At 48.3% G+C, this 14,469-nt stretch overlaps 2 protein-coding genes across 16 annotated transcripts; one reads left to right on the top strand and one right to left on the bottom strand.

The window, feature by feature from the left end:
- Positions 1-4,696: 4,696 nt before the first annotated feature.
- On the bottom strand, positions 4,697-9,120 carry Ubl5 (ubiquitin-like 5). Of its 9 annotated transcripts, NM_001361025.1 has the most exons (6): positions 9,031-9,120; positions 6,944-7,013; positions 6,578-6,644; positions 6,348-6,431; positions 6,178-6,215; positions 5,045-5,221 (listed from the first exon to the last, which is right to left on the bottom strand). In NM_001361025.1, exons 3-6 carry the CDS (start codon positions 6,631-6,633, stop codon positions 5,178-5,180), a joined length of 222 nt encoding a protein of 73 aa, NP_001347954.1. In that variant the 5' UTR covers positions 6,634-6,644; positions 6,944-7,013; positions 9,031-9,120; the 3' UTR covers positions 5,045-5,177. The 9 variants fall into 9 exon arrangements, 6 of the variants coding, with proteins under 6 accessions (NP_001347955.1, NP_001347954.1, NP_079677.1 ...); NM_001361026.1 differs by lacking the exon at positions 9,031-9,120 and having other exon boundaries at positions 4,697-5,221; positions 6,178-6,235; positions 6,944-7,034; NR_153859.1 differs by lacking the exon at positions 9,031-9,120 and having other exon boundaries at positions 6,582-6,644; positions 6,861-7,034.
- Fbxl12 (F-box and leucine-rich repeat protein 12) lies at positions 7,069-14,088 on the top strand. Of its 7 annotated transcripts, none has more exons than NM_001286530.1 (4): positions 7,070-7,264; positions 7,539-7,642; positions 9,741-9,813; positions 12,639-14,088. In NM_001286530.1, the coding sequence occupies exon 4, from the start codon at positions 12,639-12,641 to the stop codon at positions 13,458-13,460; it is 822 nt and encodes a 273-aa protein (NP_001273459.1). In that variant the 5' UTR covers positions 7,070-7,264; positions 7,539-7,642; positions 9,741-9,813; the 3' UTR covers positions 13,461-14,088. The 7 variants fall into 7 exon arrangements, with proteins under 7 accessions (XP_006510461.1, NP_001273459.1, NP_001273458.1 ...); XM_006510397.2 differs by having other exon boundaries at positions 7,090-7,264; positions 7,539-9,633; positions 12,639-14,051; NM_001286529.1 differs by lacking the exon at positions 7,539-7,642.
- The last annotated feature ends 381 nt before the right edge of the window (positions 14,089-14,469 follow it).

Below are 14,469 nucleotides of genomic sequence, written 5' to 3'. Positions count from 1 at the left end.
GCTTATTTGACTGGCTCCTGAGGCAGCCAATCCGGCCTTCTTGAGCCTTTCTCGGAGGTCCGCCAACATCCGCGCGGAAGTGGCCAGCAGGAACTAAGATACAAGGTACTTTTGCTGTACTTTGCCGTTGCCATAGCAATGCAGTTGCCTTGGTGACTATGCAGCGCCTAACTATGCAGAGGCTAACTATGTAGAGCCTAAATTTGGCTTTTGAGTTCTCCTTCTTCCCACTGTTTTTTCCCAAATGTCCAAAGCGAAACCAGTCCCGTTTGGTTTTCACAAGGCGAACCATTTCACTGGTCCATTCACCCACTTTCCGTGTCTTTTTTAGAACCTACTTCGACTTATTCCTTCTCCATGGGCTCCTCCTGGCTTCTAGGCAGGTGACTGATGGGTGAGAGCGGTACCACTAGGATGAGGAAAGGGAGTAGGAGGGGGTGGACAGCTCCAACGATCAGTTTTAGTCAATTGGTAGTCTAAGGAAAAGGGTGTGCTAGTGTGTACCTTCAATCCCAGTACTCAGGAGGCAAAGGCAGGCAATTCTCTGAGTTCGAGAACAGCCTGCTCTTCAAAGTGAATTTCAGGACAGACAGGGCTTCACAGGAAACCTTGTTTCAACAAACAAACGAACAAACAAGCAAAAGGAAAAAAAAAATCTGTGTAGAGCTAGAGAGATGGCTCAGTGGTTAAGAGCCCTAGCTACTCTTCCACAAGACCTTTTCAATTCACCAGGCCTGAACGTAGTATGCATTCACACATACATGCAGGCAAAACATTCATATACATTAGAACTTTAAAATGTTACTTTATGCCTAGTGGTGGTGGCAAATGCCTTTAATCCTAGCACTTGGAAGGCAGAGGTAATCAGATCTCCAAGCTCAAGGCCAGGCTGGTGTACAAAGTGAATTCCAGGACAGCCAGAGTTACACAGAGAAACCCTATCTCCAGAATTTTTTTTTTTAAAGTTACTTTACAAAAGATTACATTTATAAGGGATACTGCCAAGAAAACTGTAGTCAAGAGCACAATTTGTGGCAATCTGATCTCTCCTTTCACCATGGGATTCTGGAGGTCAAACTAAAGTTGTCAGGCTTCGTGGCAAGTTACCCGTCTTGCTGGCCCTAGATAATTAATGATTTTCAAAGACACTGATGGGGGAGGGGTTCAATGAGTTCACCAATAGTGAAAACCTCTGTGTGACTTAAAAAAGATGGCACTCAGTGACATGAACTCATGAGAAGGGATTAGAAGCAAGATTCGACTGGGTTTAAAGCCAGGCTCTACCACTTACTGTGAACTGCTTAACCTCAATGATAGAGCCTTACAGTAGCAAAGCATGGGCCCAAGGACAGCACTCAGTGGCTAAGAGCATTTGCTACCAAGCCTGAGGACTTGACACACAAACATCTTTGTGAGTTTGAAGCCAGCCTGGTTTATACAGTGAGTTCCAAGACACCCAGGACTACACAGAAAGACCCAGTCTAAAAAAAAAAAAAAAAAAAGAAAAGAAAAAAAAGAAAGTGAGAATAGCTCAGACCTAGAGTTCAAACCATAATAGCAAAAAATGACATGACAGACTTAATAAGGCTACTTTCTTATCTGAAACCAGTATAGAAGAATATAGACCAGATAAGAAGCCTCACTCTTCCTAGCCAGAAATACTCCATGCACTCACATAGGTTCCCATTAAAAGTGTTTATTTTGCTGGATGTGGTAGCACATGATTTTAACCCCAGCACTGGGGAGGCAGAGACAGATGGATCTACAAAAGGCCAGCCTGGTCTACAAAAGGAGTTCCAGGAGAGTTAGGGCTGTTACACAGAAATCTTAACAAACAAACAAACGGTTTATTTTATGCAGGGTGTGGTGGTCTTGCCTTTAATCTCAGAACTCAGGAGGTAGAGGCAGGTAGTTATCTGGGTTCAGTGCCAGCCAGATCTATATTCAAGTTTCAGACAGGCCATGGCTACATATAGAGAACCTGCTTCATAACCAACAACAATAACAAAATTCACCTGAAAAACCAAATAATGTTTATTATTAACCTGAGTCATGGTTTAGTGCATGTGGAGCTCAGAGGACATGACAAAATTTCAAATTGATAGTCTGTAGTAAGCCAGCTGGTGACTGCTTGGAAAGTAACACTTTTTACAGAGCAGCCCCAAATGCATGGTACAAGGAGTTAAGATAAGGAACACAGAAAAACTACATTCTGGTAGCAGTTTCAGGGGCAAGCAAGTAAGCAGCTTAATAAGAGCTAAGAGCATGCAGTTATCTGGGGCATTTTGACCCTGAGTTTGCAGAACAGGATCGGGTGCTTTCCCATGGGACTCTTCAGAGCAAGGGGTAGAAACTCAAGATGGCTGCACCCGAGACAAGATGGAGAAACCTTTACCCTGTTATAACCTCTCTGTGTAGTTGGTTCTCTCCTTCCAACGGAGTCCCAGGGCTAGAACTTAGGTCTTGAGGCTCAGGTAGAAACACCTTAACCAGCCCAGCTTTCCTACTGTGTTTTCTTGAAGAAGAAAGAAGACTATGTAGCTTAGAGAAATGTCTCAGTGGGTAACATGCTTAACACACAGTTGTGGAGTCCTTAGCCTAAATATGAAGAACCCACACACAGCTGGATGAAGTAACAAGCAAGCATCAGCAACTCAATGTCCACATCCAGGAGGAGATAGTGACAGCACAAGTCCTTAAAGCTCCTGTGATAGCATCTTGGTTGTCAACTTGACCACATCTGGAATAAACGAGGAAGCGGTGGGACACACCTGTGAGGGGTTTTTCTGGGCTGGATTATTTGAAGTAAAAGACCCACCCCAAATCTAGGTCATCTGAGGGCAGAAACCCACCCTTAAATCTGGTCACACCTTCTGGTGGCAGCCCACAAGAAAGGGCATGGAAGAAGGAAGCTGTTGCTTTTTGCCTGTTTGCCCTCACTCTCACTCACAAGTCTGTCTGTCCTGTTCCTGAGGCAATCCTTTTTGCTGGTGTTAGTGGCTACTTTGTGGGACTCCAACATAGACTGGAAACTGGCAGCCCTCTAGATCTTCTCTGGGCCTCTAGTTCCAACTGGGACTGCTGAGGCACGCAGTGAACCGAACCACCACCAGATCCTTGACCTTTCTCTCCCTCCAGGAGATGCCACTGTTGGACTACTCAAACCAAAGTCTGTGAGCCACCTGAATAACCCTCATAGAAAATATTCATCCCACATGTTCTGTTCCTTTAGAGCTTTGGCTACCAAACCAGTGGCCTCAAGTACAAGCAGCGAAAACAAAGACATCATGTCTCAAACAAGACTAGAACTGACAGCCAGGGTAGTCCTCTGACCTCCACAAGCAGGCCATGGCATAGTGCACACACACATAAGCTCAAACATGCACACTAAGGTAAAGGCTAAGCCAGCTCAGTAGTATGACCAGGTTAGACTATGCGAGGCTCTGGGTTTGAGCTCAGCCTTGGAAAGAAAAACCCACAAGAGTACCGTGCCAACAGTACTTACAGAGCCAATGAGGTAGTTCCTTGGGTAAGAGTGTTGCTGCCAAGCCTGATGGCCCGAGTTCCAACCTTAGGACCTTCAAAGTAGCAGGGGAGAACTGGCTCCTGTTAAGTTGTCCCTTAACTTTCACATGTGCACTGTGGTACACGGATGTCTGCCCCTCCCCATAAACACATGCACATAAGGAAAAATTTAAATCTAAGTAGTATATATGTAAATATGTACTTATTTTTATACATGGGTGTAATGGCTGTTCTTGGTTGTCAAGTTGACTACATCTAGAATTAACTAAAAGCCAAGCAAGCTGAGCACACCTGCAAGGGATGGTTTCTCCTCCGAATCATTTAAGGTAGGAAGACCACCCTAAACCTGAGGTTTTTTGAAATGGGAATTTTAGAAGAGCCATTATACCTGGCATTTATTTTGGAGTGATTGACACTAAGGCCTTGAAGTAATCTTTTGTTAATATTCAGTGATTGTTATCTGAAATTTATGGGGTTGTTCTTCCCATGGGAATTTCAGAGCCTTTGCATGACCTTAGTTCAAGAATCCAGGAATATCTTGCAATGGCTGAGAATTGCCTAGGAGATGGTTTCTTCACACAATTCCTAGATTAGATGAGAGACTTTGGTATCCAGCCTATGGACTGAATCTTGGACTTGCCACTGAGAGACAGCCATTGTTGGAACAGTTGGACCAAAACCTGGAAGGGGCTCTAATAAATCCTGTTTGGATCTCACTATGTCACCCATTGTGTTACATTTCTGACTGCTGTAACAAAATAGCCAGTAAAAGTAATTTTAGTACTTCACTACTTTTCAAACAAGCCAGAATAACTATAGCGAGTGAGGCCAGAGAGCTGTCCAGTGGTGAGGTTAAGCGTACACCTGCACATCCAGCATTTTCACGTGGGTTCAGGGAGCAAACTCAGGTCCTCCTGCTTGTAGGGCAAGCAGTCTGCCCATCTCTCCACTAAAACAAAAAAACATTCTTCGCCGGGCGTGGTGGTGCACGCCTTTAATCCCAGCACTCGGGAGGCAGAGGCAGACGGATTTCTGAGTTCCAGGACAGCCTGGTCTACAAAGTGAGTTCCAGGACAGCCAGGGCTACATAGAGAAACCCTGTCTCAAAAAACCAAAACCAAAACCAAACCATTCTTCACAAATTACCCATCCTCTAGTATTTGTCTAGGGCTACACGTAACAGACAGCCTTCCTTTCCATTTCCAAACTTGGGCCATACTATGGAGGGTAGATGAAATCCATGAGGCATCCACAGCTCCTGGCAATTCCTTAAAAGCAAAACTGAGACCTTTTCAATCTCAGCACTTGTAGTGGAGGCAGGAGTCACGGTCATTGTGGTACACAGCCAGTTCATAACCTGGTCTACACAGGACTTTCAAGACAAAAAATTTTCCAAGTGTTGAGATGCCAGGTGTGCATCACCAACCAGGCCCAGCTTCCAGTCAATCTTCCCCTCAAGTAGCAGTACCCCCTAACTACTAGACAGCAGCTCTGCCCTCACACACAACTCTCACACAAGTATGACAGCAGCAAAGCAGCAGCCAAGTTTTTATTCATGTGAACTGTTAAAAATGACCATCTACACCAGTGTCAGATGAGGATGGGAGAGGAGGGCAGGGCAGAGCAGGGCGAGGAGGAGAAGGAATCCCCCTCTACTGGTAATAAAGCTCCAGGTTCATCCCATCGTGGATTTCATCTGAAGGACACGTGTTAAGGAACTTTGACGGAGAGATGACTACCTTCCATCTGCTCACAGCTGGATCCTGTAGCTCAACATCCACCCTGGATAAAGGAATGGACGCTCTGATCTAAGAACTCAAACTATAAATAATATTCAGTGGAGCTTAAGACTGCCGAAAAGGCAAAGTTGTTTGTTTGTCCTCAAGTGCCCTCCACCCCATCACACACACACACACACACACACACACACAACAATACATTTTCTTAAATGCTCATCCTCAGGTTGGCGATAGCTCAGCAGGTGAAGAGTACTTGGGACTGTTCTTCCAGAGACCTGGCTTTATGTCCCAGGACTCACGTGGTGGCTCCAGGGAATTGGAAGCTTTCTCCTGGTCTCTGTCAGCAGCAGGCATGCATGTGGTGCACACATAACTGCAGACAAAAGATCCAGACCCTCCCTCCTCAAATTAAAAAAATATATATATATTGTCCTCAACTACAGTCATATGCCACCTTCACCTTCTGTCCAACAGTCAGGTTGGCGTTAAGTAATTAATATTTTGAACTTGAATATCAAAATCCTTCCAAGCCAAGTTAAACTATTTCACCAACCACCCTGTTCACCAACAAAATAATTCCACAGTTTCCATTTTCTCAGTAGTCACAACAGGGTACATTCTAAGTTAAATATTCCTCTTGCTTAATTTCTGTACAGGTTTCAGTATAGAACCAGAACTCGAGATAAATACATGGCTTCTTGCCGGGCGTGGTGGCGCACGCCTTTAATCCCAGCACTTGGGAGGCAGAGGCAGGCAGATTTCTGAGTTCTAGGCCAGCCTGGTCTACAAAGTGAGTTCCAGGACAGCCAGGGCTATACAGAGAAAGCCTGTCTCGAAAAACCAATAAATAAATAAATAAATAAATAAATAAATAAATACATGGCTTCTTTCATGAACTTCAGGAAAAGGATACAATCTCCCAGAGACACGTGGTCCTTAAAAATCGTGTACCTAAGGGATTCAGAGAGAAGCTGATAAGGGGTGGGGTGTCTTTTGTTCTGAAAACAAGCTGCGTACTCTTCGGGGTTGCCTGAGGTGCTCACCCCAACCGAAACCTTCTAGCCTAATACTGCACTTACTTACCACTTTTTAAGAACGATCTTGTTCCAGCGGGTGCCAGTTTGAGCAGCTATCAGTTTCTTCAAGTCGCCGATGGTGTCATCGGTGCTGGGCACGAAGGAGTTAAGGTAAATGAAAGGAAGAGGTAGACCGAGGAAGACGTAATCAGGCCTCCCCATAAGCGTCATTTAACTGAAACCATCCAACACCACCATCTGCCCCAGAGCCACTGCCAGTCACCCCTCGGTGGATACTTGCACTTAACGCGGACTTTCTTTCCGAGACGGTCGTTGCAAACCACCTCAATCATTGTGGCTGGAGCTACACCAGGTGGAGGGAGGGATGAAAAGCAACAGAGTCAGGCCTTTCGGGGTCGCCCAGGTTCCTAAAGCCCCTTCCTAGGTTGAGCTCTCTGGTCACAGTTCCCCTAACACCAGATGCAATCCCCTGCAGCCCCAGTCTACAGTTTCAATTGCCCGGACTACAGACAGTCGCGACTCCGCCCCTTAACTGCGGCAGTCCGGGCCCCAGACTCACCCGGCTTTGCCTCCCGCAACCCCTAGGTTCCCAAGTCTTGGCAGCTTCCCGTGATCTCGGGCCTCTCATTTTAGCCTTCTCACCTCCAATATCCTCGAACCTATCGACGACACAACTCGTAGCTCGAGCGAGGAACCCCGGCCGGAGTTAAGCCTGCAAACAGGAAGCGGAAGTGATATAACGGAACCACCGGCCCTTAGGTGCTTCCGGGTTCCGGGCTAGGATTTGCGATTCTGTTGCGCAGTGTGGATGAGCTGGGACTTGCTAAGAATGGATTTACAGCGGACGTTGGAACTGGTGTTGGAGATTCCTTCATCATGGAAGAAACCTAAAGGATCTCAGCGGCGGGGTGCTCGACTACTCCCAAGCCAGACAATCCTCCTACCGCGGAATCCCGGCTGCAGGTGTGCCGAAATGGAGTCATGCAGGGCCTGTGGCTTTCTGCTTTCATTCAAAGCTCAGCCTCAAACCCTGTGCTTGCTTCCCCGCCCCTGGTCGTAGTGACCGTTTCAGAGACTCCAGGGGTGCAGGCTGCAGTTGATGAAAACTAAGTCGGATCCTGGTTGAGAGGCCATGCATGTTGCGTACCACTCCGCGTGTCCGTGTCCTGCCTGCGAAGATGTTGGAAATAGCATACGGGGAAAGAGCTTTTGCTTTGATTCTTTAATCTTGTTCCAGATTAAAGAATCGCGAGAGCTGGTGGGAGAGGAATCCCTTCTTAAATTCAACCAGTTTTGCCTCTATTGAGCGATTTCTTCTTAGCAGACAGGATTCTTAGCAAGGTAAGCATATATTGACTCAAGAAAAAGAAAAGTCTTACCCAGCGCCTTGTGCTTACCTAATACGACTTATACAAAATTTAATCCTTATGCGTAGGCAGCAAAAGGCATTATTCTTGCTTTCTATTGCGGCTGTGGCCACGCCTCCCTGGCTTGGCCGTCCTGCTGGCCCCTCACTCCCATCCCAGTCACACCTTTCAGTTTCGAATGAAGTCCTGTTCTGTGTCTTTAGTGCTTAGATATGTTCCAGTCTCCCCAATGCCTCGTTTCCGTCCTGAAAAGACTTCTCAGGCTTTACCGGATTCGTTTCCGTCTCGAAAAAAAACTTCTCAGGCTTTAAGTCTCTTGGCATACATACAAGAAAAGTGGTGGGGTTTGTTTTTCTTGTTTTGTTTTGGTATTTGTTTTAGTGTTGGAGGTCGAACCTAGGGCCTGCTAAGCATGCTTACCAGCCAAAGGCTCTCCCACTGAGCTGCACACCCAGTTCCTGGTTTAGCTCTTGTTTCTGTCTCCAGCGATGCTTTTAGGGCCCCCGTCGCTGCTCTTATCCATTCTTCCAGTCATAAGTCTCCCAGCCTGTCCCTTTGTCGCCCAGCCATTCCAAACTTGATTCCATCCCCTATATCGGACCTTGTTCCGCCTAAGCTAGGTTTTACAAGTTTAGTCTTCAGGCGCAATTAGGATCCCTAGTCCTTGAGCCCCTTCCCACACAAGTCATGGTTTCTGGGTTTGTTGCTCTGTTAACTTTTCCCTGCTCAAGTCATGCCTCCTGGGTATACATACGGTCTGGTCGCAGGCTGATCTCTGCCTTGGCAGTAACCCTAAGCCTTTTCCAGCACAAGCCAAACCTCCGCACGCCACTAGTCGCTTAGCTCTAGACGCGCCCCTTGTCTCTTCCTACTGAAGCCACGCCTTCCCATTGTTGTGGACGGCCTCCAATCAGCTCCTCTGCCGCTGGCCACACCCTTCCACTCGGCGGCGCTTTTTCAAATGCTAGTACTTTGGCCTTGTTTGCAACGCCTGCTGCCCTTCGTCTCTGTCTTTTATCCTCTCTCCCAGAGTCCCACTTTGGGAGTTTGCTGCTTTTCCTCTGACTGGCCTCCAGGCCCCCGGGCCCCCGGGCCCCCGGGCCTCCTGGCCCCTGGGCCCCTTGGCCACGCCTCAGGACCACTCCCCGCCCGTCGGAGCCACGCTTTCTAGGCGTGTTGCTTTCTTCATCCCAGCTTGCGTGGGGTCTACCTGCCTCTGCTCGCCACGTCTCCCGGCTATGACTACGCCCTGAGCCCCCTCCTCGCCAGAGTCACGCCTTCTGGGTTGTCTGCTGACCCCATTTGGGTTTGCTGCTTATACTTAGCTCCACCTCATGGCCACGCCCCCGAGGCATTCTTCACCTTCAGCCTTCTGGATTTGCTGTTAGCCTTCCTCTTGGCCCTGGCCACGCCTCGTGCCCCCTCCTCCACCAAGCCACATCCAGGTTTTCCTAGAGTCACGCCTTCTGGGTTGTCTGCGGACCCCTTTTGGGTTTGCTGCTTATACTTAGCTCCACCTTATGGCCACGCCCCCGAGGCACTCGTCACCTCCAGCCTTCTGGGTTTGCTGTTCGTCTTCCTCTTGGCCCTGGCCACGCCTCGTGCCCCCTCCTCTCCCAAGCCACATCCAGGTTTTCCTATTTCCAGTTCCATCCGCTAGCCAAGCCAGTCAGGCCTAGTCAGTCTCTAGTCTTGACCTCTAAACGGTCGTCAGCCCGCGCCTGTCCAGTCCCGGGGCCTCGGGCACTTTCCTAGAAAAGTAGGGATTCTCGGCGGGCCTCTGAAAGTCGCGCCGGTTTGGCCAGTCCGACCACCCCAGCGCTGTCCAGGGAACGCGGCCTCGCCGCCACCGGAAACGGAAGCGTGCGACAGCTGGACCATGGCGACTCTGTTTGACCTCCCAGACTTGGTGCTCTTGGAGATCTTCTCTTACCTCCCTGTCCGGGACCGGATCCGCATCTCCAGGTGCCGCCCCGCTCCTCGGGGGAAAGAGCCGGGCATGGGCTCGGCAGGAGATGCGGATCCGGTCCTAGCGGGCCGGGGTCGTTCTAACGGCCGGTCCACTCCTCCAGGGTCTGTCACCGCTGGAAGAGGCTAGTGGATGACCGGTGGCTATGGCGACACGTCGACCTGACGCTCTACACGGTATGCGGGACCCGGGAGCGGTGCGGGGAGAGCCACCCCCTGCCCTGGGACATGGGGGTGGGGGTTGCTTTATTTTGCTTTCTAGTGTTTGTTTGCTGTTTGTTTTATTTATTTATTTTTGATAGTTTCTTGAGGCTTTTATTTTTCTGGATTTTCGTTGGTGTTGCTTCTTGGGGGGCTGAGGGGGTTGTTTTGAGACAGGGCCTCTAGGCCAGGCTGACTTCAGCTTCCTATGAAGCCGAGGCTGAGCTTGATACCTACCTCGACCTTCTAAATATTGGGATTAGCAGCGTGGGCCCCATGTGTGGTTCCTGTGCTACTGGGAATGCAATTTAGGTTTCTTGAATGCTAGGAAGGAACACCTCTGAGTCACGTACTGGTTTCCAACTAACCACCCCCTGCAACAACCTCCTGAGTGCTGAAGTTACAGCTGTAGGAGAAGGCCCAGGAAGTGTTTGGGTTTTGTTTGTTTGTTTGTTTGTTTGTTTTCTCGAGGAAAAATTTCTCTGTAGCCCTGGCTGACCTGGAATTCTGCTTCTCCAGTGCTGGGACTAAGGGTATGCACCACCATACTCTGCTGGTTTGGTATTTAAGTGAGTTCGTGCTTGGAATTTTTCTGCCTGTCCTAGTGCCAGCCTTTACCTCCCCTTCAATGCTCAGACCTCAGTTTCTCATCTAAGATATGGGGATTAAAAATAATGCTTGTAGGCCAGGCAGTGGTGGCGCAGGCCTTTAATCCCATCCCTTGGGAGGCAGAGGCAGGCAGATTTCTGAGTTCGAGGCCAGCCTGGTCTACAGAGTGAGTTCCAGGACAGCCAGGGCTACACAGAGAAACCCTGTCTGGAAAAACAAAAAAAAGTACCTTCATGTTTCATGTCTGATGTATTGTAGAACTTAGCCAGTATGGCCAGTGTGTGTCTCCAGCATTTAATAAATGCAAGCTTATAGCTTTTCAGTTTTCTAGTTTTGTTGTTTTGGTTTTGAGGTGGGTCTCATGTATCCCAAAATTAGCTTCTAGCTGGCTGTGTAGCCAAGGATGGCAGAAGGTTCTGCTCCTTTTGGTCTTTTCCTCTTGAGTGCTGGGATCACAGGTATGTGCTATCACATAGTTGATGTGGTGCTGAGAACAAAATCCACGTTTGCGTTTGCCAGGCAAGTGCTTCATTAATACAGCCACACCCCCAACCTCTGTTTTTTGGTGTTTTGAGACAGCATCTGTCAATACAAAAATATAACTGTTACCTCAGAATGGAGACGAATTTACTCTGGAGCCAGATATGAGTGACCATGTACAGAGAATACAGTTAGGCTTTCTCAAATATGTGTTTAAATGTAACAGTTCCATGAAAAAATTTTACTACTACCACTACTACTACTACTACTGTTTAAATGTAACAGTTCCATGAAAAAATTTTACTACTACTACTACTTCTTCTCCTCTTCCTCCTCCTCCTCCTCTTCCTCCTCCTCCTCCTCCTCCTCCTCTTCCTCCTCCTCCTCCTCCTCCTCCTCCTCCTCCTCCTCCTTCTTCTTCTTCTTCTTCTTCTTCTTACTATTATTATTGAGACAGGGTTTCTCTGTGTAGCCCTGGCTGTCCTGGAGCTCAATCTGTAGACCAGGCTGGCCTTGAACTCAAGAGTTCTGCCTGTGTCCGCCTTCAAGTGCTGGGACTAATGGAGTGTTTGTACTAACTCCATCCAGCGAAAGTAATAGAATAGAGAAAGTCATAAATTAAGACACTTTTCAAAAGAGCTAGCCATTTCTCTAGCAACTATACAGAATATGTTTAAAAGAGATTTATTTTCTCTGTCAAAAAGTGGTCAAAAATTTTTGTACCATGAGACTGGGTCTAGTACAGGCTTGTTACTACAGAGGTTGAGGGTGGAAGATCATAACTTCAAGTCCAGCCTGGGCAATTTAGCTAGGCTCTACCTTGAAATACAAATCCAGAAAAGGCCCAGAACTGTGACTCTGTGTTAGAATGTTATCCTGGCTCCCATGATTCCCTGGTGTCATCAAAAGTAAGGGTATGCTATGAACTGAGGTACAGCTGAGTTCACAGCATGTCCTTAATATAGTGAGGTCCTAGATTCCATCTCAACATAAGCAAGGAATTACTTGTTCTACCCAGCTTTTCTTTCCTTGCTTTTGTGTAAAATGTACATACAATGAGATGCACTCTACTGTTGCTTGCATAGTTATTTTTGTGTGCATGCACCTAAAGTGCATGAATGAGTATGCATGAGTGCAGATGCATATGTGTACAAGAGCATGTAGAGGCCACACGTCAGTGCAGGGTATCTTCGTCACCCCTCCCCCATCTGCCTCTCTATCGCACACACTCCACAGGTTTGTACCCATGTATGTACTTATAAATTATTTGTTTTCTTTTGTTTGAAACAGGATCTCATTATATAGCCTAAATTTGCTTTGTAGACCAGACTCTGGGATTTAAAGAGAGATCCTCATGTTTCTGTCCTGTTCCCCACCCAACCCAAAGGTGTGCTCCACAATTCCGACTGCTTGTGTTTGTTTTTGAGACAGGGTCTTCCACTGTACTTGGAGCTTTCCAGTTGACTAGACAGGCTGGCCAGAACTCTGGATCCTCCTGCCTCAGCCTCCCTGTGTGCTGGCTGAGATTAAGGCATGAGTCTTGATACCCAGCAAAAGAAACTGTTTAGCTCTAGGAAATGAAGCTCAGAGAGGAGCAGAGTCCCAGGGAGACACCAGAACCCAGGTCCCAGGCGTGTCTGTCACCAGCTAGATGGATCATCTGGGAGCCCCCGTAGCTCTCTCTCAGTCACCCCAATCTCTGGCTCTTACAGATGCGGCCGAAAGTCATGTGGCACCTCCTGCGCCGGTACATGGCGTCCCGGCTCTACTCGTTGCGCATGGGCGGCTACCTGTTTTCTGGCTCTCAGGCCCCACAGCTGTCCCCCGCCTTGATGAGGGCCCTGGGTCAGAAATGCCCCAATCTGAAGCGCCTGTGCCTGCACGTGGCTGACCTGAGCATGGTGCCTATCACCAGCCTTCCTAGCACACTGAGGACCCTGGAGCTGCACAGCTGCGAAATCTCCATGATCTGGTTGCAGAAAGAGCAGGACCCCACGGTGCTGCCTCTGCTGGAATGCATCGTGCTGGACCGAGTGCCGGCCTTTCGCGATGAGCATCTGCAGGGCCTTACCCGATTCCGAGCCCTGCGCTCGCTGGTGCTGGGCGGCACCTACCGGGTCACTGAGACCGGGCTAGATGCCAGCCTGCAGGAGCTCAGCTACCTGCAAAGGCTTGAGGTGCTGGGCTGCACCCTGTCAGCTGACAGCACGCTGCTGGCCATCAGCCGCCACCTTCGAGATGTGCGCAAGATTCGGCTGACCGTTGGGGGCCTCTCAGCCCAGGGCCTGGTCTTCCTGGAGGGAATGCCTGTCCTGGAGAGTTTGTGCTTCCAGGGTCCCCTTATCACCCCAGACATGCCCACACCCACTCAGATTGTGTCCTCCTGCCTCACCATGCCGAAGCTCAGAGTGCTTGAGGTGCAAGGGCTGGGCTGGGAGGGTCAGGAAGCAGAGAAAATCCTGTGCAAGGGCCTGCCCCACTGCATAGTTATTGTTAGGGCTTGTCCCAAAGAATCCATGGATTGGTGGATGTGAGGGCATCACCCATCCATCTCTGGAACCTAGCCTAGCTTGGAGAGTGACCTTATAAGCAAACTGAAGCATGTAAATTCATCAGGCGTGAGGGAACTGGAGGTGTCAAGGAAAGGAAGCTAGGACCTTGGGGCTTCCTGAGCTGGGGTTATCTGTAATCTGGGTCACCTCAGACTTGTCATCAAGCCTCTGGAAGACCCCGTTCACACATTTAGGAATAGGCATCATAGCTACCTCATGATTCATTTTAAAATCTTTAACACCCCTTCCCCTCTTTCTTTTCCAGTACCTGGGACTCAAACCCATGGCCTTAGGTCTGGTAGAGAAGCACTGCTGTGCTGCTGAGCCACCCCAGAGACCTTAGAGAGGGCTCATTTTCAAGTGGAGGTGTGTGGAGTTCAGGGCTCCGAGGTTGGCCTGGTTTTCTACATACATGGTTGAGAGGCATAGAGGGCAGGGGCAAGGGAGCATGCTGTTGGATTGTCCTAGTTTTCTAGAAGGTTCTCAGTCATATTTACTGTATTTTGTATCCTGTCTTTTTCAAGTTTTCTACAGCATATATTTTACTATTAAAGAAAAATAATGTTTTTCAAAGTGTGTTGCACTTATTTAACAAGAGTTGTTCCTTGCCAGAACCTGTTATTCACGGACAGTTTTTATTATTTATCTACTTATCTTTTGTATTACATTTATTCATTTTGGGTTTGTCTATGTGTGCTACAAAAGCCCATGTGTGAAGGCTGGGGGACAACTGTGGGAGTCAGTTCTTTCCTATCCTGTGGGTCCTGGGGACCAAACTGAAGTGGTCAGCCTTGGTGACACGTGCCTGTACCCATTGAGCCAGCTTGCCAAGCTATTTATTATTTTTGAGACAGGAGGTCATTGTAATGATCATGAAATATATTGGTAGCTGAGGATTACTTTCACCGCCTAATCTTCCCACCTCTACCTCCCAAGTGCTAGAGTCTGAGGTGTGCACTGTTACTCATTACTTAGGGGATGCTAAGAATGG

Source organism: Mus musculus, chromosome 9 (genome assembly GCF_000001635.26).
Source record: "Mus musculus strain C57BL/6J chromosome 9, GRCm38.p6 C57BL/6J".
Lineage (NCBI taxonomy): Eukaryota > Metazoa > Chordata > Mammalia > Rodentia > Muridae > Mus > Mus musculus.
Note: the sequence above shows the minus strand (reverse complement) of the source record. Positions and strands in the feature narration are given on the sequence as shown.

Excerpts from the sequence above, each read along its gene's own strand:
- Fbxl12 (NM_001286529.1), top strand. The coding sequence starts at position 7,110 with ATGAGCTGGGACTTGCTAAGAATGGATTTACAGCGGACGTTGGAACTG. Across the intron at positions 7,265-9,740 it reads CCGCGGAATCCCGGCTGCAG|GGTCTGTCACCGCTGGAAGA; the intron begins GTGTGCCGAAAT and ends CCACTCCTCCAG. Across the intron at positions 9,814-12,638 it reads TCGACCTGACGCTCTACACG|ATGCGGCCGAAAGTCATGTG; the intron begins GTATGCGGGACC and ends TGGCTCTTACAG.
- Ubl5 (NM_001310746.2), bottom strand. The coding sequence starts at position 6,633 with ATGATTGAGGTGGTTTGCAACGACCGTCTCGGAAAGAAAGTCCGCGTT. Across the intron at positions 6,432-6,577 it reads AAAGTCCGCGTTAAGTGCAA|CACCGATGACACCATCGGCG; the intron begins GTATCCACCGAG and ends CTTCGTGCCCAG. Across the intron at positions 6,216-6,347 it reads AAGATCGTTCTTAAAAAGTG|GTACACGATTTTTAAGGACC; the intron begins GTAAGTAAGTGC and ends TGAATCCCTTAG.